The sequence below is a fragment of the Oncorhynchus gorbuscha genome, linkage group LG02 (assembly GCF_021184085.1).
Source record: "Oncorhynchus gorbuscha isolate QuinsamMale2020 ecotype Even-year linkage group LG02, OgorEven_v1.0, whole genome shotgun sequence".
NCBI lineage: Eukaryota > Metazoa > Chordata > Actinopteri > Salmoniformes > Salmonidae > Oncorhynchus > Oncorhynchus gorbuscha.
Genome location: NC_060174.1, coordinates 99,314,246 through 99,338,765, shown reverse-complemented (window position 1 = coordinate 99,338,765; position 24,520 = coordinate 99,314,246). Strand labels below are relative to the sequence as shown.

Sequence of the window (24,520 nt, the reverse complement as noted above, 5' to 3'; positions counted from 1 at the left end):
AAACACACTGTCATTATCTAACATCTGCCTATTCATATAAACACACTGTCATTATCTAACATCTGCCCATTCCTATAAACACACTGTCATTATCTAACATCTGCCCATTCCTATAAACACACTGTCATTATCTAACATCTATCCATTCATATAAACACACTGTCATTATCTAACATCTGCCCATTCATATAAAACACTGTCATTATCTAACATCTGCCTATTCATATAAACACACTGTCATTATCTAACATCTGCCCATTCCTATAAACACACTGTCATTATCTAACATCTGCCCATTCCTATAAACACACTGTCATTATCTAACATCTGCCTATTCATATAAACACACTGTCATTATCTAACATCTGCCTATTCATATAAAACACTGTCATTATCTAACATCTATCCATTCATATAAACACACTGTCATTATCTAACATCTGCCTATTCATATAAACACACTGTCATTATCTAACATCTGCCTATTCATATAAACACACTGTCATTATCTAACATCTGCCCATTCCTATAAACACACTGTCATTATCTAACATCTGCCCATTCCTATAAACACACTGTCATTATCTAACATCTATCCATTCATATAAACACACTGTCATTATCTAACATCTACCCATTCCTATAAAAACACTGTCATTATCTAACATCTGCCTATTCATATAAACACACTCTCATTATCTAACATCTGCCTATTCATATAAACACACTGTCATTATCTAACATCTGCCTATTCATATAAACACACTGTCATTATCTAACATCTGCCTATTCATATAAACACACTGTCATTATCTAACATCTGCCCATTCCTATAAAAACACTGTCATTATCTAACATCTGCCTATTCATATAAAACACTGTCATTATCTAACATCTACCCATTCCTATAAAAACACTGTCATTATCTAACATCTGCCTATTCATATAAAACACTGTCATTATCTAACATCTATCCATTCATATAAAACACTGTCATTATCTAACATCTACCCATTCCTATAAAAACACTGTCATTATCTAACATCTGCCTATTCATATAAACACACTGTCATTATCTAACATCTGCCTATTCATATAAACACACTGTCATTATCTAACATCTGCCTATTCATATAAACACACTGTCATTATCTAACATCTGCCTATTCATATAAACACACTGTCATTATCTAACATCTGCCTATTCATATAAACACACTGTCATTATCTAACATCTGCCCATTCCTATAAACACACTGTCATTATCTAACATCTGCCCATTCCTATAAACACACTGTCATTATCTAACATCTATCCATTCATATAAACACACTGTCATTATCTAACATCTGCCTATTCATATAAACACACTGTCATTATCTAACATCTATCCATTCATATAAACACACTGTCATTATCTAACATCTGCCCATTCATATAAAACACTGTCATTATCTAACATCTGCCTATTCATATAAACACACTGTCATTATCTAACATCTACCCATTCCTATAAAAACACTGTCATTATCTAACATCTGCCTATTCATATAAACACACTCTCATTATCTAACATCTGCCTATTCATATAAACACACTGTCATTATCTAACATCTACCCATTCATATAAAACACTGTCATTATCTAACATCTGCCTATTCATATAAAACACTGTCATTATCTAACATCTACCCATTCCTATAAAAACACTGTCATTATCTAACATCTGCCTATTCATATAAACACACTGTCATTATCTAACATCTGCCTATTCATATAAACACACTGTCATTATCTAACATCTGCCTATTCATATAAACACACTGTCATTATCTAACATCTGCCTATTCATATAAACACACTGTCATTATCTAACATCTGCCCATTCCTATAAAAACACTGTCATTATCTAACATCTGCCTATTCATATAAAACACTGTCATTATCTAACATCTACCCATTCCTATAAAAACACTGTCATTATCTAACATCTGCCTATTCATATAAAACACTGTCATTATCTAACATCTATCCATTCATATAAAACACTGTCATTATCTAACATCTACCCATTCCTATAAAAACACTGTCATTATCTAACATCTGCCTATTCATATAAACACACTGTCATTATCTAACATCTGCCTATTCATATAAACACACTGTCATTATCTAACATCTGCCTATTCATATAAACACACTGTCATTATCTAACATCTGCCTATTCATATAAACACACTGTCATTATCTAACATCTGCCTATTCATATAAACACACTGTCATTATCTAACATCTGCCCATTCCTATAAACACACTGTCATTATCTAACATCTGCCCATTCCTATAAACACACTGTCATTATCTAACATCTATCCATTCATATAAACACACTGTCATTATCTAACATCTGCCTATTCATATAAACACACTGTCATTATCTAACATCTATCCATTCATATAAACACACTGTCATTATCTAACATCTGCCCATTCATATAAAACACTGTCATTATCTAACATCTGCCTATTCATATAAACACACTGTCATTATCTAACATCTACCCATTCCTATAAAAACACTGTCATTATCTAACATCTGCCTATTCATATAAACACACTGTCATTATCTAACATCTGCCTATTCATATAAACACACTGTCATTATCTAACATCTACCCATTCATATAAAACACTGTCATTATCTAACATCTGCCTATTCATATAAAACACTGTCATTATCTAACATCTACCCATTCCTATAAAAACACTGTCATTATCTAACATCTGCCTATTCATATAAACACACTGTCATTATCTAACATCTGCCTATTCATATAAACACACTGTCATTATCTAACATCTGCCTATTCATATAAACACACTGTCATTATCTAACATCTGCCTATTCATATAAACACACTGTCATTATCTAACATCTGCCCATTCCTATAAACACACTGTCATTATCTAACATCTGCCCATTCCTATAAAAACACTGTCATTATCTAACATCTGCCTATTCATATAAACACACTGTCATTATCTAACATCTGCCTATTCATATAAACACACTGTCATTATCTAACATCTGCCTATTCATATAAAACACTGTCATTATCTAACATCTATCCATTCATATAAACACACTGTCATTATCTAACATCTGCCTATTCATATAAACACACTGTCATTATCTAACATCTGCCTATTCATATAAACACACTGTCATTATCTAACATCTGCCCATTCCTATAAACACACTGTCATTATCTAACATCTGCCCATTCCTATAAACACACTGTCATTATCTAACATCTATCCATTCATATAAACACACTGTCATTATCTAACATCTGCCCATTCATATAAAACACTGTCATTATCTAACATCTGCCTATTCATATAAACACACTGTCATTATCTAACATCTGCCCATTCCTATAAACACACTGTCATTATCTAACATCTGCCCATTCCTATAAACACACTGTCATTATCTAACATCTGCCTATTCATATAAACACACTGTCATTATCTAACATCTGCCTATTCATATAAAACACTGTCATTATCTAACATCTATCCATTCATATAAACACACTGTCATTATCTAACATCTGCCTATTCATATAAACACACTGTCATTATCTAACATCTGCCTATTCATATAAACACACTGTCATTATCTAACATCTGCCCATTCCTATAAACACACTGTCATTATCTAACATCTGCCCATTCCTATAAACACACTGTCATTATCTAACATCTATCCATTCATATAAACACACTGTCATTATCTAACATCTACCCATTCCTATAAAAACACTGTCATTATCTAACATCTGCCTATTCATATAAACACACTCTCATTATCTAACATCTGCCTATTCATATAAACACACTGTCATTATCTAACATCTGCCTATTCATATAAACACACTGTCATTATCTAACATCTGCCTATTCATATAAACACACTGTCATTATCTAACATCTGCCCATTCCTATAAAAACACTGTCATTATCTAACATCTGCCTATTCATATAAAACACTGTCATTATCTAACATCTACCCATTCCTATAAAAACACTGTCATTATCTAACATCTGCCTATTCATATAAAACACTGTCATTATCTAACATCTATCCATTCATATAAAACACTGTCATTATCTAACATCTACCCATTCCTATAAAAACACTGTCATTATCTAACATCTGCCTATTCATATAAACACACTGTCATTATCTAACATCTGCCTATTCATATAAACACACTGTCATTATCTAACATCTGCCTATTCATATAAACACACTGTCATTATCTAACATCTGCCTATTCATATAAACACACTGTCATTATCTAACATCTGCCTATTCATATAAACACACTGTCATTATCTAACATCTGCCCATTCCTATAAACACACTGTCATTATCTAACATCTGCCCATTCCTATAAACACACTGTCATTATCTAACATCTATCCATTCATATAAACACACTGTCATTATCTAACATCTGCCTATTCATATAAACACACTGTCATTATCTAACATCTATCCATTCATATAAACACACTGTCATTATCTAACATCTATCCATTCATATAAACACACTGTCATTATCTAACATCTGCCCATTCCTATAAACACACTGTCATTATCTAACATCTGCCCATTCCTATAAACACACTGTCATTATCTAACATCTGCCCATTCCTATAAACACACTGTCATTATCTAACATCTGCCCATTCCTATAAAACACTGTCATTATCTAACATCTATCCATTCCTATAAAACACTGTAATTATCCAACATCTGCCCATTCCTATAAACACACTGTCATTATCTAACATCTGCCCATTCATATAAAACACTGTAATTATCCAACATCTGCCCATTCCTATAAAACACTGTCATTATCTAACATCTGCCTATTCATATAAAACACTGTCATTATCTAACATCTGCCTATTCATATAAAACACTGTCATTATCTAACATCTGCCTATTCATATAAACACACTGTCATTATCTAACATCTATCCATTCATATAAACACACTGTCATTATCTAACATCTGCCTATTCATACAAACACACTGTCATTATCTAACATCTGCCTATTCATATAAACACACTGTCGGTATCTAACATCTGCCCATTCCTATAAACACACTGTCATTATCTAACATCTGCCCATTCCTATAAACACACTGTCATTATCTAACATCTATCCATTCATATAAACACACTGTCATTATCTAACATCTGCCCATTCATATAAAACACTGTCATTATCTAACATCTGCCTATTCATATAAACACACTGTCATTATCTAACATCTGCCCATTCCTATAAACACACTGTCATTATCTAACATCTGCCCATTCCTATAAACACACTGTCATTATCTAACATCTGCCTATTCATATAAACACACTGTCATTATCTAACATCTGCCTATTCATATAAAACACTGTCATTATCTAACATCTATCCATTCATATAAACACACTGTCATTATCTAACATCTGCCTATTCATATAAACACACTGTCATTATCTAACATCTGCCTATTCATATAAACACACTGTCATTATCTAACATCTGCCCATTCCTATAAACACACTGTCATTATCTAACATCTGCCCATTCCTATAAACACACTGTCATTATCTAACATCTATCCATTCATATAAACACACTGTCATTATCTAACATCTGCCCATTCATATAAAACACTGTCATTATCTAACATCTGCCTATTCATATAAACACACTGTCATTATCTAACATCTGCCCATTCCTATAAACACACTGTCATTATCTAACATCTGCCCATTCCTATAAACACACTGTCATTATCTAACATCTGCCTATTCATATAAAACACTGTCATTATCTAACATCTACCCATTCCTATAAAAACACTGTCATTATCTAACATCTGCCTATTCATATAAACACACTGTCATTATCTAACATCTGCCTATTCATATAAACACACTGTCATTATCTAACATCTGCCTATTCATATAAACACACTGTCATTATCTAACATCTGCCTATTCATATAAACACACTGTCATTATCTAACATCTGCCCATTCCTATAAAAACACTGTCATTATCTAACATCTGCCTATTCATATAAAACACTGTCATTATCTAACATCTACCCATTCCTATAAAAACACTGTCATTATCTAACATCTGCCTATTCATATAAAACACTGTCATTATCTAACATCTATCCATTCATATAAAACACTGTCATTATCTAACATCTACCCATTCCTATAAAAACACTGTCATTATCTAACATCTGCCTATTCATATAAACACACTGTCATTATCTAACATCTGCCTATTCATATAAACACACTGTCATTATCTAACATCTGCCTATTCATATAAACACACTGTCATTATCTAACATCTGCCTATTCATATAAACACACTGTCATTATCTAACATCTGCCTATTCATATAAACACACTGTCATTATCTAACATCTGCCCATTCCTATAAACACACTGTCATTATCTAACATCTGCCCATTCCTATAAACACACTGTCATTATCTAACATCTATCCATTCATATAAACACACTGTCATTATCTAACATCTGCCTATTCATATAAACACACTGTCATTATCTAACATCTATCCATTCATATAAACACACTGTCATTATCTAACATCTGCCCATTCATATAAAACACTGTCATTATCTAACATCTGCCTATTCATATAAACACACTGTCATTATCTAACATCTGCCCATTCCTATAAACACACTGTCATTATCTAACATCTGCCCATTCCTATAAACACACTGTCATTATCTAACATCTGCCTATTCATATAAACACACTGTCATTATCTAACATCTGCCTATTCATATAAACACACTGTCATTATCTAACATCTGCCCATTCCTATAAACACACTGTCATTATCTAACATCTGCCCATTCCTATAAACACACTGTCATTATCTAACATCTGCCCATTCCTATAAACACACTGTCATTATCTAACATCTGCCCATTCATATAAAACACTGTAATTATCCAACATCTGCCCATTCCTATAAAACACTGTCATTATCTAACATCTGCCTATTCATATAAAACACTGTCATTATCTAACATCTGCCTATTCATATAAAACACTGTCATTATCTAACATCTGCCTATTCATATAAAACACTGTCATTATCTAACATCTGCCTATTCATATAAAACACTGTCATTATCTAACATCTACCCATTCATATAAACACACTGTCATTATCTAACATCTGCCCATTCCTATAAACACACTGTCATTATCCAACATCTGCCTATTCATATAAAACACTGTCATTATCTAACATCTGCCCATTCCTATAAACACACTGTCATTATCCAACATCTGCCTATTCATATAAAACACTGTCATTATCTAACATCTGCCCATTCATATAAAACACTGTCATTATCTAACATTTGCCCATTCATATAAAACACTGTCATTATCTAACATCTGCCCATTCCTATAAACACACTGTCATTATCTAACATCTATCCATTCATATAAAACACTGTCATTATCTAACATCTATCCATTCCTATAAAACACTGTCATTATCTAACATCTGCCCATTCATATAAAACACTGTCATTATCTAACATCTATCCATTCATATAAAACACTGTCATTATCTAACATCTATCCATTCATATAAAACACTGTCATTATCTAACATCTATCCATTCCTATAAAACACTGTCATTATCTAACATCTGCCCATTCATATAAAACACTGTCATTATCTAACATCTGCCCATTCCTATAAACACACTGTCATTATCTAACATCTACCCATTCATATAAAACACTGTCATTATCTAACATCTGCCCATTCCTATAAAAACACTGTCATTATCCAACATCTGCCCAGTCCTATAAAACACTGTCATTATCTAACATCTGCCCAGTCCTATAACACACTGTAATTATCCAACATCTGCCCAGTCCTATAAAAACACTGTAATTATCCAACATCTGCCCATTCCTATAAAACACTGTAATTATCCAACATCTACCCATTCCTATAAAAACACTGTCATTATCTAACATCTGCCTATTCATATAAACACACTCTCATTATCTAACATCTGCCTATTCATATAAACACACTGTCATTATCTAACATCTGCCTATTCATATAAACACACTGTCATTATCTAACATCTGCCTATTCATATAAACACACTGTCATTATCTAACATCTGCCCATTCCTATAAAAACACTGTCATTATCTAACATCTGCCTATTCATATAAAACACTGTCATTATCTAACATCTACCCATTCCTATAAAAACACTGTCATTATCTAACATCTGCCTATTCATATAAAACACTGTCATTATCTAACATCTATCCATTCATATAAAACACTGTCATTATCTAACATCTACCCATTCCTATAAAAACACTGTCATTATCTAACATCTGCCTATTCATATAAACACACTGTCATTATCTAACATCTGCCTATTCATATAAACACACTGTCATTATCTAACATCTGCCTATTCATATAAACACACTGTCATTATCTAACATCTGCCTATTCATATAAACACACTGTCATTATCTAACATCTGCCTATTCATATAAACACACTGTCATTATCTAACATCTGCCCATTCCTATAAACACACTGTCATTATCTAACATCTGCCCATTCCTATAAACACACTGTCATTATCTAACATCTATCCATTCATATAAACACACTGTCATTATCTAACATCTGCCTATTCATATAAACACACTGTCATTATCTAACATCTATCCATTCATATAAACACACTGTCATTATCTAACATCTATCCATTCATATAAACACACTGTCATTATCTAACATCTGCCCATTCCTATAAACACACTGTCATTATCTAACATCTGCCCATTCCTATAAACACACTGTCATTATCTAACATCTGCCCATTCCTATAAACACACTGTCATTATCTAACATCTGCCCATTCCTATAAAACACTGTCATTATCTAACATCTATCCATTCCTATAAAACACTGTAATTATCCAACATCTGCCCATTCCTATAAACACACTGTCATTATCTAACATCTGCCCATTCATATAAAACACTGTAATTATCCAACATCTGCCCATTCCTATAAAACACTGTCATTATCTAACATCTGCCTATTCATATATAAAACACTGTCATTATCTAACATCTGCCTATTCATATAAAACACTGTCATTATCTAACATCTGCCTATTCATATAAACACACTGTCATTATCTAACATCTATCCATTCATATAAACACACTGTCATTATCTAACATCTGCCTATTCATACAAACACACTGTCATTATCTAACATCTGCCTATTCATATAAACACACTGTCGGTATCTAACATCTGCCCATTCCTATAAACACACTGTCATTATCTAACATCTGCCCATTCCTATAAACACACTGTCATTATCTAACATCTATCCATTCATATAAACACACTGTCATTATCTAACATCTGCCCATTCATATAAAACACTGTCATTATCTAACATCTGCCTATTCATATAAACACACTGTCATTATCTAACATCTGCCCATTCCTATAAACACACTGTCATTATCTAACATCTGCCCATTCCTATAAACACACTGTCATTATCTAACATCTGCCTATTCATATAAACACACTGTCATTATCTAACATCTGCCTATTCATATAAAACACTGTCATTATCTAACATCTATCCATTCATATAAACACACTGTCATTATCTAACATCTGCCTATTCATATAAACACACTGTCATTATCTAACATCTGCCTATTCATATAAACACACTGTCATTATCTAACATCTGCCCATTCCTATAAACACACTGTCATTATCTAACATCTGCCCATTCCTATAAACACACTGTCATTATCTAACATCTATCCATTCATATAAACACACTGTCATTATCTAACATCTGCCCATTCATATAAAACACTGTCATTATCTAACATCTGCCTATTCATATAAACACACTGTCATTATCTAACATCTGCCCATTCCTATAAACACACTGTCATTATCTAACATCTGCCCATTCCTATAAACACACTGTCATTATCTAACATCTGCCTATTCATATAAAACACTGTCATTATCTAACATCTACCCATTCCTATAAAAACACTGTCATTATCTAACATCTGCCTATTCATATAAACACACTGTCATTATCTAACATCTGCCTATTCATATAAACACACTGTCATTATCTAACATCTGCCTATTCATATAAACACACTGTCATTATCTAACATCTGCCTATTCATATAAACACACTGTCATTATCTAACATCTGCCCATTCCTATAAAAACACTGTCATTATCTAACATCTGCCTATTCATATAAAACACTGTCATTATCTAACATCTACCCATTCCTATAAAAACACTGTCATTATCTAACATCTGCCTATTCATATAAAACACTGTCATTATCTAACATCTATCCATTCATATAAAACACTGTCATTATCTAACATCTACCCATTCCTATAAAAACACTGTCATTATCTAACATCTGCCTATTCATATAAACACACTGTCATTATCTAACATCTGCCTATTCATATAAACACACTGTCATTATCTAACATCTGCCTATTCATATAAACACACTGTCATTATCTAACATCTGCCTATTCATATAAACACACTGTCATTATCTAACATCTGCCTATTCATATAAACACACTGTCATTATCTAACATCTGCCCATTCCTATAAACACACTGTCATTATCTAACATCTGCCCATTCCTATAAACACACTGTCATTATCTAACATCTATCCATTCATATAAACACACTGTCATTATCTAACATCTGCCTATTCATATAAACACACTGTCATTATCTAACATCTATCCATTCATATAAACACACTGTCATTATCTAACATCTGCCCATTCATATAAAACACTGTCATTATCTAACATCTGCCTATTCATATAAACACACTGTCATTATCTAACATCTGCCCATTCCTATAAACACACTGTCATTATCTAACATCTGCCCATTCCTATAAACACACTGTCATTATCTAACATCTGCCTATTCATATAAACACACTGTCATTATCTAACATCTGCCTATTCATATAAACACACTGTCATTATCTAACATCTGCCCATTCCTATAAACACACTGTCATTATCTAACATCTGCCCATTCCTATAAACACACTGTCATTATCTAACATCTGCCCATTCCTATAAACACACTGTCATTATCTAACATCTGCCCATTCATATAAAACACTGTAATTATCCAACATCTGCCCATTCCTATAAAACACTGTCATTATCTAACATCTGCCTATTCATATAAAACACTGTCATTATCTAACATCTGCCTATTCATATAAAACACTGTCATTATCTAACATCTGCCTATTCATATAAAACACTGTCATTATCTAACATCTGCCTATTCATATAAAACACTGTCATTATCTAACATCTACCCATTCATATAAACACACTGTCATTATCTAACATCTGCCCATTCCTATAAACACACTGTCATTATCCAACATCTGCCTATTCATATAAAACACTGTCATTATCTAACATCTGCCCATTCCTATAAACACACTGTCATTATCCAACATCTGCCTATTCATATAAAACACTGTCATTATCTAACATCTGCCCATTCATATAAAACACTGTCATTATCTAACATTTGCCCATTCATATAAAACACTGTCATTATCTAACATCTGCCCATTCCTATAAACACACTGTCATTATCTAACATCTATCCATTCATATAAAACACTGTCATTATCTAACATCTATCCATTCCTATAAAACACTGTCATTATCTAACATCTGCCCATTCATATAAAACACTGTCATTATCTAACATCTATCCATTCATATAAAACACTGTCATTATCTAACATCTATCCATTCATATAAAACACTGTCATTATCTAACATCTATCCATTCCTATAAAACACTGTCATTATCTAACATCTGCCCATTCATATAAAACACTGTCATTATCTAACATCTGCCCATTCCTATAAACACACTGTCATTATCTAACATCTACCCATTCATATAAAACACTGTCATTATCTAACATCTATCCATTCATATAAAACACTGTCATTATCTAACATCTACCCATTCCTATAAACACACTGTCATTATCCAACATCTGCCTATTCATATAAAACACTGTCATTATCTAACATCTGCCTATTCATATAAAACACTGTCATTATCTAACATCTACCCATTCATATAAAACACTGTCATTATCTAACATCTGCCCATTCCTATAAAAACACTGTCATTATCCAACATCTGCCCAGTCCTATAAAACACTGTCATTATCTAACATCTGCCCAGTCCTATAACACACTGTAATTATCCAACATCTGCCCAGTCCTATAAAAACACTGTAATTATCCAACATCTGCCCATTCCTATAAAACACTGTAATTATCCAACATCTGCCCATTCCTATAAAACACTGTCATTATCTAACATCTGCCCAGTCCTATAAAAACACTGTAATTATCCAACATCTGCCCATTCCTATAAAACACTGTAATTATCCAACATCTGCCCATTCCTATAAACACACTGTCATTATCTAACATCTGCCCATTCCTATAAACACACTGTCATTATCCAACATCTGCCTATTCATATAAAACACTGTCATTATCTAACATCTGCCCATTCCTATAAACACACTGTCATTATCCAACATCTGCCTATTCATATAAAACACTGTCATTATCTAACATCTGCCCATTCCTATAAACACACTGTCATTATCCAACATCTGCCTATTCATATAAAACACTGTCATTATCTAACATCTGCCCATTCATATAAAACACTGTCATTATCTAACATCTGCCCATTCATATAAAACACTGTCATTATCTAACATCTGCCCATTCCTATAAACACACTGTCATTATCTAACATCTATCCATTCATATAAAACACTGTCATTATCTAACATCTATCCATTCCTATAAAACACTGTCATTATCTAACATCTGCCCATTCATATAAAACACTGTCATTATCTAACATCTATCCATTCATATAAAACACTGTCATTATCTAACATCTATCCATTCATATAAAACACTGTCATTATCAAACACACTATCTAACATCTATCCATTCATATAAAACACTGTCATTATCTAACATCTATCCATTCCTATAAAACACTGTCATTATCTAACATCTGCCCATTCATATAAAACACTGTCATTATCTAACATCTGCCCATTCCTATAAACACACTGTCATTATCTAACATCTACCCATTCATATAAAACACTGTCATTATCTAACATCTATCCATTCATATAAAACACTGTCATTATCTAACATCTACCCATTCCTATAAACACACTGTCATTATCCAACATCTGCCTATTCATATAAAACACTGTCATTATCTAACATCTGCCTATTCATATAAAACACTGTCATTATCTAACATCTACCCATTCATATAAAACACTGTCATTATCTAACATCTGCCCATTCCTATAAAAACACTGTCATTATCCAACATCTGCCCAGTCCTATAAAAACACTGTCATTATCCAACATCTACCCATTCCTATAAAAACACTGTAATTATCCAACATCTGCCCATTCCTATAAAACACTGTCATTATCTAACATCTGCCCAGTCCTATAAAAACACTGTCATTATCCAACATCTGCCCATTCCTATAAAACACTGTAATTATCCAACATCTGCCCAGTCCTATAAAAACACTGTCATTATCCAACATCTGCCCAGTCCTATAAAAACACTGTCATTATCCAACATCTGCCCATTCCTATAAAACACTGTAATTATCCAACATCTGCCCATTCCTATAAAACACTGTAATTATCCAACATCTGCCCATTCCTATAAAACACTGTAATTATCCAACATCTGCCCATTCCTATAAAACACTGTAATTATCCAACATCTGCCCAGTCCTATAAAAACACTGTCATTATCCAACATCTGCCCATTCCTATAAAACACTGTAATTATCCAACATCTGCCTATTCATATAAAACACTGTAATTATCCAACATCTGCCCAGTCCTATAAAAACACTGTCATTATCCAACATCTGCCCATTCATATAAAAACAAAAAAAAGAAAAATTTACATAGATATAGTGTGTTAGTTAAATCTAAACCATGACGAACGGTTTAGGATTACCCATAATCCTCTCTCAGCATGTTGGACAACAATAAATAGGCTAAGAGTTTTAACTCTGCTGCCTGCCTCTGATAGTAACCTATCGTCACTCTGACATGGTATTGAGAAAGACAGATGGCAAACCGCCTCCGTTGGACAACAATAAATAGGCTAAGAGTTTTAACTCTGCTGCCTGCCTCTGATAGTAACCTATCGTCGCTCTGACATGGTATTGAGAAAGACAGATGGCAAACCGCCTCCGTTGGACAACAATACCCAGAAGAAGAGGATGAGTCCGGCGACCAAACTAATGACGTGTGTTGTTTTTCCGTGGTGGTGTAGAGGAGGAACACAGGGGAAAGCTAGGAGCCATTACTGGTGTCAACACTACAGTCCTGAGTTCATTACCAAGCCACACCTGGGTGGGTGTGGTAGTGGCTTTCGGCATGGGTACATCCAAAATGGACACCCTATTCCCTAAATAGTGCACTATATAAGGAATAGGGTGCATTTGGGAGTCAGTTGTGGTCATGGCCGTCAGCGCGGTACAGTCAGGAGGATTTGTAACACAGTACATGGGAGACCCCAGGGGAGTGGGCCTAAACCAAACCTACTTTGCCAAGTGTTTCGTAAGCAGGTCCAACATCTGCCGGTTCTTCTCTGGGAGCCAGTGGACGATGCTATGGATCTCTGTGATCCTCGCCTCCTGATTGTCACGTTCTAGAGAGAGGAGAGAGGAGAGAGAAGAGAGGAGAGAGAAGAGGAGAGAAGAGAGAGAGATAAGATAGAGAAGAGAACGAAGAGAGAGAGAGAGAGAGAGAGAGAGAGAGAGAGAGAGAGAGAGAGAGAGAGAGAGAGAGAGAGAGAGAGAGATGGTAAGATGAGGTAAGGACGCTGTCTAAATAACAGTGACAACGTCATGTAGAACACTCAGATGTGTTTCTAGACATCCTACTACCCAAAACATCCGTTTCCTCAGATTCCTAATAAGGATTTCCAGCTATTGCCATTATCACAACAACAGTGTTGCATTTACCAGAAGACTGGTGAAAATAATACAGTAATACTTGCCCTTGGTTCAATCTCCTTTCAACCCACATGAAGAAATACTAGTTGACAATAGAATACTACTGTACTTACTATAGAAAAGAGCAGAAGCTCTGAACTCTCTGTTCAGACCTACCTACCTACAGGTTATAGAAAAGAGCAGAAGCTCTGTACTCTCTGTTCAGACCTACCTACCTGCAGGTTATAGAAAAGAGCAGAAGCTCTGAACTCTCTGTTCAGACCTACCTACCTACAGGTTATAGAAAAGAGCAGAAGCTCTGAACTCTCTGTTCAGACCTACCTACCTACAGGTTACAGAAAACCTTTTAACAACCTGCTCTTTTAGTATTTCTCCAGTAGGTTTCCTCAAGAAGAAAGCCTCCAGTTCTATGCCAAAGACAATAAAACAAAAACACTAGAGATAGGTTGGCTGACAAAGTCACAAAAACGATGTGCGCGCTTCCATGCAGCAGAATCAGCCTGGTGTTGTGGTTCTGGATGGCCTGACTACTAGCATGAACGACAACAAACTGTCATGTGGGGAATCGTAAGGGGCTCGTTTCAGTTCGTTTCATCTTATTGTTACCATGTCTTGATTTGAGCTGTTTAGACGGATTTTATGTCAATGCTAATACGGCTCAAATTCGCTAGCTAGCTAACCAACAAATGTAACAATGTATTTGAGAGACAACAAGTGGTCATTGTGCAAATGTATTTATGTTTTCAATAAACAATGGAGAAAAAATATAGCTTACATGTTGTCAACAATCTAAGCCAACCTCATCTGTTTTTCCCCATGGTTAGGGCATGTTGTTTTTGTTCCTAAGGAACCAACTAGTGTATAGTAAATACTACAGTATACTACAGTAAATACTGCAAAAACAATACAGTGAATACTATAGTATTTATACCATAGTATACTATAGTATTTTTTCATGTGGGAACTGCTCACACATTCTATATACTATACTTAAGCAATAAGGCCCAAGGAGGTGTGGTATATGGCATATAGCCATGGTATATTGGCCATATACCACAAACACCCAAAGTGCTTTATTGCTATTATAAACTGGCTACCAACGTAATTAGAGCAGTAAAAATGCATGTTTTGTCATACCCGTGACGGTCTGATATACCATGGCTGTCAGCCAATCAGCATACAGGGCTTGAACCACCCAGTTTATAATGCTGTTTTTATAGTTTACCACAAGAGCTTATCATACTATATGTTATGAAAGCATTGATTCCCTGGAGAGGCAAATATACTATGGTTACAACCTGCATGTAGATTCTGAATACAGCTGGCAGTTATCCCTACTTTCCATCATTATACTCCGTTACCTTGAGAGAGGTTTGCCTCAGAGCACCTTTACTACTGAACTCTACAGAAGTCCTATTCTCACGATACCAGTCAACACTGTACAACAGCTGGAGATGAGCTACCTGTCTCCTTCTCCTTCTGTCTTCAGGCCAGGCGCAGGGCTGCCCAATTTGGTTCCAATACAGTTGGTTACCTTTCAAATACTTTCAGTGTCATTTTCCCTCCTGGAGTACCATATGGTGCTATTAGAATGGGTCCATTGTACCGCCCAGACAACCTCAATCAAGACTAGATGATTTTCGAAGTACATATATATTTTAAAGAAGACAAATGCTATTTGAATCCAGGTCTACAGGTCTGTGTACTGTCCTGTCTCAGGGCAGGTCTGTGCGTCTACAGGTCTGTGTACTGTCCTGTCTCAGGGCAGGTCTGTGCGTCTACAGGTCTGTGTACTGTGCTGTCTCAGGGCAGGTCTGTGCGTCTACAGGTCTGTGTACTGTGCTGTCTCAGGGCAGGTCTGTGCGTCTACAGGTCTGTGTACTGTGCTGTCTCAGGGCAGGTCTGTGCGGGCAGGTCTGTGCGTCTACAGGTCTGTGTACTGTGCTGTCTCAGGGCAGGTCTGTGCGTCTACAGGTCTGTGTACTGTGCTGTCTCAGGGCAGGTCTGTCTGTGTACTGTGCTGTCTCAGGGCAGGTCTGTGGTCTGTGTACTGTGCTGTCTCAGGGCAGGTCTGTGCGTCTACAGGTCTGTGTACTGTGCTGTCTCAGGGCAGGTCTGTGCGTCTACAGGTCTGTGTACTGTGCTGTCTCAGGGCAGGTCTGTGCGTCTACAGGTCTGTGTACTGTGCTGTCTCAGGGCAGGTCTGTGCGTCTACAGGTCTGTGTACTGTGCTGTCTCAGGGCAGGTCTGTGCGTCTACAGGTCTGTGTACTGTGCTGTCTCAGGGCAGGTCTGTGCGTCTACAGGTCTGTGTACTGTGCTGTCTCAGGGCAGGTCTGTGCGTCTACAGGTCTGTGTACTGTGCTGTCTCAGGGCAGGTCTGTGCGTCTACAGGTCTGTGTACTGTGCTGTCTCAGGGCAGGTCTGTGCGTCTACAGGTCTGTGTACTGTGCTGTCTCAGGGCAGGTCTGTGCGTCTACAGGTCTGTGTACTGTGCTGTCTCAGGGCAGGTCTGTGCGTCTAGGTCTGTGCTGTCTCAGGGCAGGTCTGTGTACAGGTCTGTGTACTGTGCTGTCTCAGGGCAGGTCTGTGCGTCTACAGGTCTGTGTACTGTGCTGTCTCAGGGCAGGTCTGTGCGTCTACAGGTCTGTGTACTGTGCTGTCTCAGGGCAGGTCTGTGCGTCTACTGTGTCTGTGCTGTCTCAGGGCAGGTCTGTGCTGTCTCAGGGCAGGTCTGTGCGTCTACAGGTCTGTGTACTGTGCTGTCTCAGGGCAGGTCTGTGCGTCTACAGGTCTGTGTACTGTGCTGTCTCAGGGCAGGTCTGTGCGTCTACAGGTCTGTGTACTGTGCTGTCTCAGGGCAGGTCTGTGCGTCTACAGGTCTGTGTACTGTCCTGTCTCAGGGCAGGTCTGTGCGTCTACAGGTCTGTGTACTGTGCTGTCTCAGGGCAGGTCTGTGCGTCTACAGGTCTGTGTACTGTGCTTGTTGTGGGGTTCGACCAGGATGCCAAGTCAATGACAAAGATCCTCACATATTTTTGCTTAATCATAATATGATTAGTCTGCTTAATTGCTTACACATAACCAAACAGTCTGAAGTATAGGTCAGCAGATTTTCCATGTGTATCAGATGGCAGAACACAGAATTTTAGGCCTCAGGGACTGACAACACAACCTTGCACTTGCTAAACTGCTGAATTTCACTCTCTGTACCAGAACACATGACAATGTAGCAACTCCTCATTGTTCTCATTGTTCAATTGGAAGTTGTACCAGTTTCATATTTACCAACGTCTGTAGTGATGCATGCATACGGAATTCAGAATGACTATATAATGTTGAGACTCCTTTTAGCCATGCCTACCACTATGCTATCGGCCATGGCTCTGAATCTCCTGGGCTCTGATTTAGCATGGCCCAGTTAGCCAGGTCCCAGTTAGCCAGGTCCCAGTCAGCCAGGTCCCAGTTAGCCAGGTCCCAGTCGGCCAGGTCCCAGTCAGCCAGGTCCCAGTCAGCCAGGTCCCAGTCAGCCAGGTCCCAGTTAGCCAGGTCCCAGTTAGCCAGGTCCCAGTTAGCCAGGTCCCAGTCAGCCAGGTCCCAGTTAGCCAGGTCCCAGTCAGCCATGTCCCAGTTAGCCAGGTCCCAGTTAGCCAGGTCCCAGTCAGCCAGGTCCCAGTCAGCCAGGTCCCAGTCAGCCAGGTCCCAGTTAGCCAGGTCCCAGTCAGCCAGTTCCCAGTCAGCCAATTCCCAGTCAGCCAGTTCCCAGTCAGCCAGGTCCCAGTTAGCCAGGTCCCAGTTAGCCAGGTCCCAGTCCGCCAGGGCCCAAACAGTCAGGTCCCAAACAGTCAGCCAAGTCCCAGCCAGCCAGCTAGGTCCCAGCCAGCTAGGTCCCAGCCAGCCAGGTCCCAGTCAGCCAAGTCCCAGCCAGCCAGCCAAGTCCCAGCCAGTCAGCCAGGTCCCAGTCAGCTAGGTCCCAGCCAGCCAGGTCCCAGTCAGCCAAGTCCCAGCCAGCCAGCCAAGTCCCAGCCAGTCAGCCAGGTCCCAGTCAGCCAGGTCCCAGTTAGCCAGGTCCCAGTCAGCCAGGTCCCAGTCAGCCAGTTCCCAGTCAGCCAGTTCCCAGTCAGCCAGGTCCCAGTTAGCCAGGTCCCAGTTAGCCAGGTCCCAGTCCGCCAGGGCCCAAACAGTCAGGTCCCAAACAGTCAGCCAAGTCCCAGCCAGCCAGCTAGGTCCCAGCCAGCCAGGTCCCAAACAGTCAGCCAAGTCCCAGCCAGCCAGCTAGGTCCCAGCCAGCCAGGTCCCAGTCAGCTAGGTCCCATCCAGTCAGCCAAGTCCCAGCCGGCCAAGTCCCATCCAGTCAGCCAAGTCCCATCCAGTCAGCCAAGTCCCGGTCAGCCAGGTCCCAAACAGTCAGCCAAGTCCCAGCCAGCCAGCCAAGTCCCAAGGAGCAGAGTAGGCAGCTGATGCAAGGCCCCATAAGTCACCGCAGGGCAAGTCGATAGAGAATGCACCGGTGGACACACTACATCAAACCCTCTCTATCACCTCGCCACCACAATCCACTTTCAGTGTTAAAGCACACACCCAGGCGTGAACACACACACACACACACACACACACACACACACACACACACACACACACACACACACACACACACACACACACACACACACACACACACACACACACACACACACACACACACACACACACACACACACACACACACACACACACACACACACACACGGCACTCTCCACCAGGTCATGCATGTGCACCAACACACACCCAGACCCCAGCCTGCATTTGACAGGGAAAAAAAGCCATCCACATTAATATTCATTCACAGCTCATTCTTCTTACTAACTCCGTCTCTGTGGGTTCGCTCCAAATGGCTCTCTATTCTGGATATAGAGAACTATAATACGGGACAAGAGTGCAAGTGGACTATAAAGGGAATAGGAAGCCAATTGGACAACAGGCTGTGTGTTTTCAACAGACGAGAGTTTACCACTTCCTGCCGTACAGCGATAAGATTTTAAAAACACTTGCAAAGACACTCCAAACGCACTCTCATACTGAGAGAGAGAGAGAGACAGAGATAGACAGATAAAGAGAGAGACAGAGGAGAGACAGAGACAGAGAGAGAGAGGCAGAGAAAGAGAGAGCCAGAGAGGGACAGAGAGAGCGAGAGAGAGAGAGACAGAGAGAGGCAGAGAGAAAGAGAGACAGAGGAGAGAGTGAGAGACAGAGAGACAGAGACAGAGAGAAAGAGAGACACAGAGAGAGAGAGAGAGAGAGAGAGAGAGACAGAGAGACAGAGACAGAGAGAAAGAGGTCTAAACATCAGAACAACAGGTAACTTCCACAAAGCTGTAAACAATCTGAGAGACAAGACAAGAAGGGCATTCTATGCCATCAAAAGGAACATAAATTTCGACATCCCAATTAGGATCTGGCAAACAATACTTGAATCAGTCATAGAACCCATTGCCCTTTATGGTTGTGAGGTCTGGGGTGCACTCACCAACCAATAATTGACTAAATGGGACAAACACCAAATTGAGACTCTGCATGCAGAATTCTGCAAAAACATCCTCAGTGTACAATGTAAAACACCAAATAATGCATGCAGAGCAGAATTAGGCCGATACCCACTAATTATCAACATCCAGAAAAGAGCCGTTAAATTCCAAAACGAAAGCCATTACCTACAGAGAGATGAACCTGGAGAAGAGCCCCCAAAGCAAGCTGGTCCTGGGGCTCTGTTCACAAACAAAAACAGACCCCACAGAGCCCCAGGACAGCAGCACAATTAGACCCAAGCAAATCATGAGAAAACAAAAAGATAATTACTTGACACATTGGAAAGAATTAACAAAAAAACAGAGCAAACAAGAATGCTATTTGGCCCTAAACAGAGAGTACACAGTGGCAGAATACCTGACCACTGTGACTGACCCAAACTTAAGGAAAGCTTTGACTATGTACAGACTCAATGACCATGGCCTTGCAATTGAGAAAGGCCGCCGTAGGCAGACATGGTTCTCAAGAGAAGACAGGCTATGTGCGCACTGCCCACAAAATGGTGGAAACTGAGCTGCACTTCCTAACCTCCTGCAAAAATATGATCATATTATCAAATCAAATCAAAGTTTATTTGTCACGTGTTTTTTATTTTACCTTTATTTAACTAGGCAAGTCAGTTAAGAACAAATTCTTATTTTCAATGACGGCCTAGGAACAGTGGGTTAACTGCCTGTTCAGGGGCAGAATGACAGATTTGTACCTTGTCAGCTCAGGGGTTTGAACTTGCAACCTTTCGGTTACTAGCCCAACGCTCTAACCACTAGGCTACCCTGTGTGCCGAATACAACAGGTGTACAGTGAAATGCTTACTTACAGGTCCTAACCTTTTTGTCCAAGACTTGGCACTCCGGTACTGCGTAGCCATTTGATTACTTGTTCAGGAGTCTTATAGCTTGGGGGTAAAAGCTGTTGAGAAGCCTTTTGGTCCTAGACATGGTGCTCCGGTACCGCTTGCCATGCGGTAATAGAGAGAACAGTCTATGACTGGGGTGGCTGGGGTCTTTGAAAATTTTTAGGGCCTTCCTCTGATACCGCCTGGTATAGAGGTCCTGAATGGCAGGCAGCTTTGCCCCAGTGATGTACTGGGCCATACGCACTACCCTCTGAAGTTCCTTGCGGTCGGAGGCCGAGCAATTGCCGTACCAGGCAGTGATGCAACTAGTCAGGATGCTCTCAATGTTGCAGCTGTAGAACCTTTTGAGGATCTCAGGACCCATGCCAAATCTTCTTAGTTTCCTGAGGGGGAATAGGCTTTGTCGTACCCTCGTCACGACTGTCTTGGTGTGTTTGGACCATTCTAGTTTGTTGTTGGTGTGGACACCAAGGAATTTGAAGCTCTCAACCTGCTCCACTATAGCTCTGTCGATGAGAATGGGGACGTGCTTGGGGGTCCTTTTCCTGTAGTCCACAATCATCTCCTTAGTCTTGGTTACCTTGAGGGACAGGTTGTTATTCTGGCACCACCCGGCCAGGTCTCTGACCTCCTCCCTATAGGCTGTCTCGTCGTTGTCTGTGATCAGGCCTATCACTGTTGTGTCGTCTGCAAACTTAATGATGGTGTTGGAGTCGTGCCTGGCCATGTAGTCATGGGTGAACAGGGAGTACAGGAGGGGACTGAGCACGCACCCCTGGGGAGCTCTAGTGTTGAGGATCAGCGTGGCAGATGTGTTGCTACCTACCCTCACCACCTGGGGGCGGCCCGTCAGGAAGTCCAGGATCCAGTTTCAGAGGGAGGTGTTTAGTCCCAGGTTCCTTAGCTTAGTGATGAGCTTTGTGGGTACTATGGTATTTAACGCTGAGCTGTAGTCAATGAATAGCATTCTCACATAGGTGTTCCTTTTGTCCAGGTGGGAAAGGGCAGTGTGGAGTGCAATAGAGATTGCATCATCTGTGGATCTGCTAAATGACTTAAATGTAATGTAAATGTCTAGGGTTTCTGGGATAATGGTGTTGATGTGAGAAATTACCAGCCTTTCGAAGTACTTCATGGCTACAGATGTGCCACGGGTCTGTAGTCATTTAGGCAGGTTGCCTTTGTGTTCTTGGGCACAGGGACTATAATGGTCTGCTTGAAGCATGTTGGTATTACAGACTCAATCAGGGACATGTTGAAAATGTCAATGAAGACACCTGCCAGTTGGTCAGCACATGCCCGGAGCACACGTCCTGGTAATCCATCTGGCCCCGTAGCCGTGAATGACCTGTTTAAAGGTCTTACTCACGTCGGCTACGGAGAGCGTGATCACACAGTCCTCCAGAACAGCTGAAGCTCTCATGCATGCCTCAGTGTTGCTTGCCTCGAAGTGAGCATAGAAGTGATTTAGCTCGTCTGGTAGGCTCGTGTCACTGAGCAGCTCGCGGCTGTGCTTCCCTTTGTAGTCTGTAATAGTTTGCAGGCCCTGCCACATCCGTGGCAGCGTCGGAGCTGGTGTGGTATGATTAAATCTTAGCCCTGTATTGACGCTTTGCCTGTTTGATGGTTCATCGCAGGGCATAGCGGGATTTCTTGTAAAGCTTCCGGGTTAGAGTCCCGCTCCTTGAAAGCGGAAGCTCTACCCTTTACCTCAGTGCGAATGTTGCCTGTAATTCATGGCTTCTGGTTGGGGTATTTACGTACAGTCACTGTGGGGACGACGTCCTCAATGCACTTATTGATAAAGCCAATGACTGATGTGGTGTATTCCTCAATGTCATCGGAAGAATCCTGGAACATGTTCCAGTCTGTGATATTAAAACAGTCCTGTAGTTTAGCATCTGCTTCATCTGACCATTTTTTTATAGACCGAGTCACTGGTGCTTCCTACTTTAATTTTTGCTTATAAGCAGGAATCAGGAGGATAGAGTTGTGGTCGGATTTACCAAATGGAGGGCGGGGGAGAGCTCTGTACACGTTTCTGTGTGTGGAGTACAGGTGATCTAGAATCTTTTTCCCTCTGGTTGCACGTTTAACATGTTGATAGAAATTTGGTAGAACTGATTTAAGTTTCCCTGCATTAAAGTCTCCGTTAACAAGGAGCGTCGCCTCTGGGTGAGTGGTTTCCTGTTTGATTATTTCCTTATACAGTTGGCTGAGTGCGGTCTTAGTGCCGGCATCTGTCTGTGGTGGTAAATATTAGAGACACATATTTCCCTCAGATTACACAGATCCACAAAGAATTCCAAAACAAATCCAATTTTGATAAACTCCCATATCTCTTGGGTGAAATACCACAGTGTGCCATCACAGCAGCACGATTTGTGACCTGTTGCCACAAGAGAGGGTCAACCAGTGAAGAAGAAACACCATTGTAAATATTTATGTTAAATACATTTATATTTATATAAATCTTCCTGCATATTTATGTTAAATTATTTTCCCTTTTGTACTTGAACTATTTGCACATCATTATAACACTGTACATAGCCATAATATTACTTTTGAAAAGTGTCTATTCCTTTGAAACTTGTGAGTGTCATGTTTACTCTACAGAGACAGAGAGAGAGAGAGAGACAGAGAGAGACAGAAGACAGAGAGAGAGACAGAGAGAGAAGACAGAGACAGAAGACAGAGAGAGAGACAGAGAGAGAGACAGAGAGAGAAGACAGAGAGAGAAG

The 24,520-nt window shown here is 39.0% G+C and overlaps 1 protein-coding gene and 1 non-coding gene across 4 annotated transcripts in view; one reads left to right on the top strand and one right to left on the bottom strand.

Annotated features, from left to right (window-relative positions):
* The window catches only part of LOC124014129 (rho GTPase-activating protein 26-like), a 173,781-nt gene that overhangs the window by 36,904 nt on the left and 112,357 nt on the right, over window positions 1–24,520 (bottom strand). For all 3 annotated transcript variants that reach the window (XM_046328875.1, XM_046328882.1, XM_046328866.1), the window contains exon 17: window positions 14,925–15,030. In XM_046328875.1, the coding sequence (XP_046184831.1) occupies window positions 14,925–15,030 (106 nt within the window). The remainder of the gene's footprint in view (window positions 1–14,924; window positions 15,031–24,520) is intronic.
* On the top strand, window positions 15,686–15,740 carry LOC124015969. The gene has a single exon (XR_006835268.1). It is a non-coding gene; the product is annotated as a U7 small nuclear RNA (small nuclear RNA).